Source organism: Lygodium microphyllum, chromosome 2, assembly GCF_053477565.2.
Source record: "Lygodium microphyllum isolate KBCC chromosome 2, Lygodium_microphyllum_v1.1.10, whole genome shotgun sequence".
Taxonomy (NCBI): Eukaryota; Viridiplantae; Streptophyta; class Polypodiopsida; order Schizaeales; family Lygodiaceae; genus Lygodium; species Lygodium microphyllum.
Window position 1 is genome coordinate 189,000,650 of NC_141136.1, and position 6,143 is coordinate 189,006,792.

At 43.6% G+C, this 6,143-nt stretch overlaps 1 protein-coding gene across 1 annotated transcript; it reads left to right on the forward strand.

The window, feature by feature from the left end:
- The first annotated feature begins 216 nt into the window (after positions 1 to 216).
- Positions 217 to 5,145, forward strand: LOC148040733 (65-kDa microtubule-associated protein 1-like). The gene is made up of 12 exons (XM_087661265.1): positions 217 to 718; positions 844 to 1,047; positions 1,391 to 1,636; positions 1,737 to 1,952; positions 2,045 to 2,200; positions 2,343 to 2,502; positions 2,582 to 2,733; positions 2,820 to 2,907; positions 2,999 to 3,072; positions 3,331 to 3,405; positions 3,525 to 3,870; positions 4,072 to 5,145. The coding sequence occupies exons 1-12, from the start codon at positions 644 to 646 to the stop codon at positions 4,548 to 4,550; spliced, it is 2,271 nt and encodes a 756-aa protein (XP_087517391.1). The 5' UTR covers positions 217 to 643; the 3' UTR covers positions 4,551 to 5,145.
- Positions 5,146 to 6,143: the final 998 nt, after the last annotated feature.

The window sequence follows — 6,143 nt, forward strand, 5'->3', positions numbered from 1 at the left end:
TCTATTATGCCGGGCCAATGGTGTATGAAAAGTTAAGTGTTCCACCATTGGCCCCTTTGTCCTACCAATCAGTAAGCTGTCTGGCTGTTGAAGTCTAAACACAGTCTTTATTGAGAGTTGAGAGATGGTGCATGTGATGGGATGGTATGTTAAGAGCAGCTACTAGGCTCTCACATTGGCATTGGCAATGACTATGGGAGAGTTGAGAGATGGGTGTATGTGACGGGATGGTATGTTAACAGCAGCTACTAGGCTCTCACATTGGCATTGGCAGTGACTATGCCCTGGGAGAGGCAACGGCTAGTTGAATTTGAAAAATTTCGAATGCAGCCACGCGAATTTTGGGGACAAGAAACTCTCTCGCGCTGGCAGGGAAGCAAAAACAGTGCTAGCTTCTGATGTGCTCTCTTCTTCCCCCTCTCTAACACAGACAGACATCAACCAGCATTTCGCCATAGCTACAGTGCCCTTCCATTTGCCGCTAGCTCTTTGTCGCCTTTGACAGAGACTCGCTTCTCATGAACAGCAATACGAAGCCTTCTTGCCTTCTGTCTGTATTACCAGAAACCCTAAGCTTTCCGAGCTGCTTCTGCAGCCGATCTTAAATTTTGCCTGGCTGAGTGGACCGAGATCGAGGCAAATCATGACCACTTCCGTCGGGCGAGGCCAGCTATGGCAGGTGGAAACCACCTGCGGAACAATGCTTAGCGAACTACAGGTATGGCTATGGCGTCTCTTGTGGGCCAAAAAGATAAAGAAAGAGAGAAGAAAATCTTGTTTTCTGGATGAGTTTGCTTCCATCATGCCTTGAATAATTAGTTAAGGAACCTTTTTGTTTTGCAGCTGATTTGGGACGAAGTCGGAGAGACTGATGAGGAAAGAGACAGAGTCCTCCTGCAGCTTGAGCAAGAATGCCTTGAAGTGTACAGGCGGAAGGTGGACCAGGCAAATCTAATGCGCGCCCACCTTCACCAGCGGCTTGCAGACATTCATTCTGAAATTGCCAAACTGGCCTCTGCACTTGGAGAGATACCACCTATTCCTCAGGTAGGGACATACATGCTCAACCCCCTAATATCTCCAGTCTGTGTTGAATTTTGCCATCTCAATCTGCATTCAAATTTCACCATCTCAGTCTAAAACAGTATGTATGATGTGACAAGAATGAAAATCAGCAACTTAGAGTCATAGGGGATACAGAGGCACATTATGCTACTAGCGCCATTTTCCAAGATGCAGCCTTTGACTAGCACTGTCACGTAGGGGATAAGATGCCAACAATCTGCAGAGTTCTTTGAGGAGCTTGTCATGGAATTGCATGAAACAAGCTCATCCCATCAAGCAACATACTGTGAATCTGTCCATAACTTCATGATGTATCTACTGACAGGTCGAAAAAAGAGGTGCCTCTCTCAAGGAACAGCTAGCACAACTCGCACCTCTTTTGGAGGACTTCACCAGGCAGAAAGACGAACGCCTCAAGCTTTTCAATGATGTCAGAGCACAGATTCGAAGCATCAAGTCTGAGATTTCTTCCTCTCAGCCATACGAAGAAGCTTCAAGGACTGAGCAAGATTTAACAGCACAGAAACTGGAAGAGCTACATGCAGAATTACAAGTTCTACAGAAAGAGAAAGTATGCCCATTGCCTGCCGCTCTGGTTAATATCTTCTATTTCTCACAATTGGCCAGACATTTAGCGTGCATTTGCTTTTGCTGCTTGTTTGACTCTGCAGAATGAGAGGCTCTTCAAGATTGCGGACTATCTGGACATAATTCATGATTTCTGTTTAGTGCTGGATCTGGATTTCTGTGAGACTATCAGACATGTGCACCCAAGCTTAGATGAATCCTATAGTAATCAAGCCAAAAGCATCAGCAATGAAACTATCCAAAGGCTTGCCAACACAGAAATGTCGCTGAGAGAGGAAAAGAGGAGGAGGATGCAGCAGGTTATATACCAGTTTTGCAATTTGATTTTCCTTTCTGGAATATATCTGCTTAGGTGTATCTCCTTTCTGACGAGCCATGTCTTTCATTACAGGTTCAGGACCTTGGAACATCACTAGTTGAGCTTTGGAACTTGATGGATACCCCTGAGGAAGAACAACGACACTTTCAGCATGTAACTTCCAACATTGCAGCTGCTGAGCATGAGGTGGTTGCAGCTGGAGCACTTTCTCTGTATGTCATTAAGCAGGTCAGAAATCGATGATTGCCAACGCTTGTAGGCATGCCCACATTGCAAATTGCTCCCAGAAGCATGTACAGATCGCATCTAGATACAAGAGAAAATAAAAAGAGAATGAAAATTTAGGCTATTGTTTGCCTTGTCTTTCCAGGCCGAAGCTGAGGTTGAAAGGTTGGAGCAACTCAAAGCTAGCAAGATGAAGGAGCTCATTTTGAAGAAACGTACTGAGTTAGAAGAGATTCGTAGGAAGGCCCACATGATACTTGATGATTATGCACAGCTGGACAGGGCCATTGCTTCCATGGAATCTGGTGACTCTACTGTTTCTTCATCTGTGCTAAATGGCTGGCAAATCTTGTGTAGGTAATCAAAGTGGATCTTTGTTACCAGGTATGGTAGATCCACTTGAACTGCTTGCAAGCATCGAAGAACAGATAGGAAACACCAAGGAGGAAGCCTACAGTCGAAAGGAAATCATGGATAAAATTGAGAAGTGGATGGCAGCTTGTGAAGAGGAGAGCTGGCTTGAAGAGTATAATAAGGTGAATGCTATGTTAAAATCAGGCACTACATTCATTCCCATGTATGTACTTCCATAAATATCACAGCACTACCTTGCAAAATTCAGGATGATAACAGGTACAGTTCAACTCGAGGCGCACACTTGAACTTGAAACGTGCTGAGCGAGCTCGGGCAACAGTTAATAACATTCCAGGTAAGGCTTGTGCACTAGCACTGCCAGTATGTGTTCCAGGGCTCGATATACAAGCTTTTTCACAGATTGTGCTTTGGATTGGGAATACCAGCTTTGGTGGACTCACTGATCATGAAGACGAGAACATGGGAGGAAGAAAGGAACCAACCATTTCTCTATGATGGGGTAAGCAAATCACAAGAAACTTTCGCCATCAGCATTGATTAAGCTCGTTGAAATCTTTCGTTATAATGCTTGCTACTCCATATGACATGAGGGTTTTGATAGTCTATATTGTTTAATACAAGAGACTATGCAAATCTGTGGATGAATGTAGAGAAGTATGCTGATTTATGTGATAAGGTACCTCTTAAAGTTGAGGACTGTGTTGCCAATGGATGATAAAATCTTCAAGGGAGGTATTTGAAAAGGAACACGTTGCAGGTGAGGCTACTGTCAACTCTGGAAGAGTACAACATACTTCGGATAGAGAAAGAAGAGGAGAAACGGAGACTGCGGGTATGTGAAACCTCCAACTGTGTTATGTTTTCATCAAAGGCAGTATGCAATCCATTAAAATACCTCTATGGATCAATAAGATCTTGATGTGCTGAGTTTTAGCCTTGGTAACAATGCAGGATCAGAAGAGGCTTCATGAGCAATTAGTCAATGAGCAAGAGACCCTCTTTGGAACCAGACAAAGTCCAAATGGCAGAACACCAAGTGTAAAGAAAGCAATCTCAGGGTCATCAAGACTAAGTGGTGCAAACACTCCTGCATCTAGTCGCAGGCTATCACTGGGAGGTGCCATGCTGCAGCAAGCATCCCCCGCTGTACCGAGAATGAATGGAATGACCACCCCGGGAAGACATGTTGCAACCCCAGCTGCAAAGGACAGCAGCAGAGCCAAAGTGGTAACACCGGTACCATCCTCAGTGAACAGGGTGCTATTACCAGATAATGATCAAAATGGATCTGTCTCAGGTATCTTTGTTATGATCCACTCGTTTTTAGTACATTATTGCTGGTTTCTTGCCTTGATTTTCCCCTTTTACTCATGGAGCACCTCACATGCTGTTTATCTTACAAACAGCATTGCCGGTTTCTTTGCCTTCATGTTCCCGTAAGAAACCCTCATGTTCCCCTTTTACTTACGGAGCATTTCACATGCTGTTTGTCTAACAGGCCCAAAAGGTTGCAGCAGTCATCTACTGCATATGCCAGCAGCGCCTGCCGCTTCACGAGACACGGATATGAGCATACTGCACCGCTTGCCCCTTTCGCCGGTTGATGCTGCCATTCTCAGGCCTAACATCAATGTCGAGGATGTGCGCAGCAACAGCCAATTTACATCAACAACGTCTACTACGCCAGGGAAACCTGCATCTACAGCTATTCTGAAAAGTCCATTATTGGCGTCGTCCCCATACAGGAGCCCAGCAACGGCAACAGCAAGGGCAGCAGTGGAGGAGGAAAATGCCAGTCCATTCAGAAGACCAACTGCTGAAGAGAATGCTGCTCCTCGAGAAGAACCAAAGCAGTCCTTGTATGTGCAGCAGCAGCAGCATCATCAGGCAAAGGAATATTCCTTTGAGGAGAGGAGGCTGGCTCTGTTATTAGCCCAACATGAGTCTCAGATCAGCAGGTGGATGAATTGCAGGTAGCAGCTTTATAAGGTTTGTTGTTAATCTTCCTTCCTGCCTCTGGGGGAGCTCTTGTCCTTCAAAGCTTCCATTTTTTTTTTTGTCCAAGGCATTTCTTTGCTGTGACATCAGATTCAGTCAGGTATGCATAACGTAGATGCATACGCGTGATGCTGCATACCTTTGTATGTGTGTGTACACCAAAAAACAGTAGGGTTAGGGTTATTAGATTATGCCCACAGTGTTAGGGTTATTAGATTGTCCACATGGGGAACAGATCATATGCTCTTCTCCAATGAATGCCATGTTGATTTGTAAAGGGTTCGGTCATATGCTCTTCTCCAATGAATGCCATTATCTAATACAATACTGTCTTCTTGCGAGAAATTGTGGTGGATCAGCAACCAATGTCAATATCTTGCTAATCCCCCCCCTCTATTGCAACCAAGTTTACTTATTGTTAATTTAAATACTTTGCCATCATACACATGGCCAACGTGCATGTTGCTACATTGGCATAAGGTCCATGATCATCGCTAGCAAGACTTCAGAACAAATGCATAGAGTGGCCCTCGCTTGGCCTTCACCAAAGCTAGTTGCACCACCAACTCCACGTGCCACGTAAGCATGTCCACCATTTAGCATAGCCCAAGAGAATACATCCCCTCCAAGACATCCATCAACACAACCGCACTTACCATTTGAGTGCATCAATGTAGCATGAAGCATGACACTAAGAATTGATTTGCACTTGGGTGGACAAGGAATGGAGCCAATGGAGTAAAGTTGATGAGTCGAGAGGATGGACGGAAAAATGTAGTGGAAGAAAAATTTGGCTACAAGAGCTAGAAAGTTTACCTTTTATAGATTGTGAGGTTTCTCGGTCCAAATACCTTTTATAGATTGTGAGGTTTCTCGGTCCAAATACCTTTGTGGGCAGCTATAAGAGACTTACTTTTGCATTGTTTTTGTTTGTCTCACATTGCTACATTTTTCTAGCAAAATCCAAAGATAACCTTGAATAAGATGAAGCCTCTCCTCTGGGCTTGAGAGATCTTGGGAGACAAAAAGAGGGTGTACAATTAATTGATGGATTCCTTTGGCTTTTAGTTATTTCATCATTTGATCTTTGGACAAGTTTATCATAAAGAAAGTGAAATTGTGCCTCTTGTCATAGGAATTGCATGGGAAGGTAAGACAGTGTGCCTCTTTTGTCATAGGAAATGCATGTTAAGGTTGAAGAAATGCAAAGTGAAATCTAATGCAATGCAAATACGAAATAAAGCTATCACTTGGGTTTTGGGTATAATTGAATGCTAGCATAGTGTATTGTTTTATAGGGCATAGTAGTATAGGACCAAATTTGTATCTCCACTCTCACATTTGAAGATCAATTGGACTAAGAACAACATGTATTTGTATGACTTACATATATTAGAGCATGAATTGACACACTTACCATGTAGTTGGAGAGAGCAATTGAGAACGTTGCTACTCACCCTCACTATTCATCAAAAAGTACAAACAAAAATTGAGCACCGCCCTCTATGTATTTAATGACTTGTTTTTCTTAGCTTTTTGTGCTAAAAAATCATTAAAAGCATCCTTTTTGGC

Coding starts and splice junctions, on each gene's coding strand:
- LOC148040733 (XM_087661265.1), top strand. CDS start 644: ATGACCACTTCCGTCGGGCGAGGCCAGCTATGGCAGGTGGAAACCACC. Junction 1,048..1,390: donor AGATACCACCTATTCCTCAG/GTAGGGACATAC, acceptor ATCTACTGACAG/GTCGAAAAAAGAGGTGCCTC. Junction 3,073..3,330: donor AACCATTTCTCTATGATGGG/GTAAGCAAATCA, acceptor AACACGTTGCAG/GTGAGGCTACTGTCAACTCT.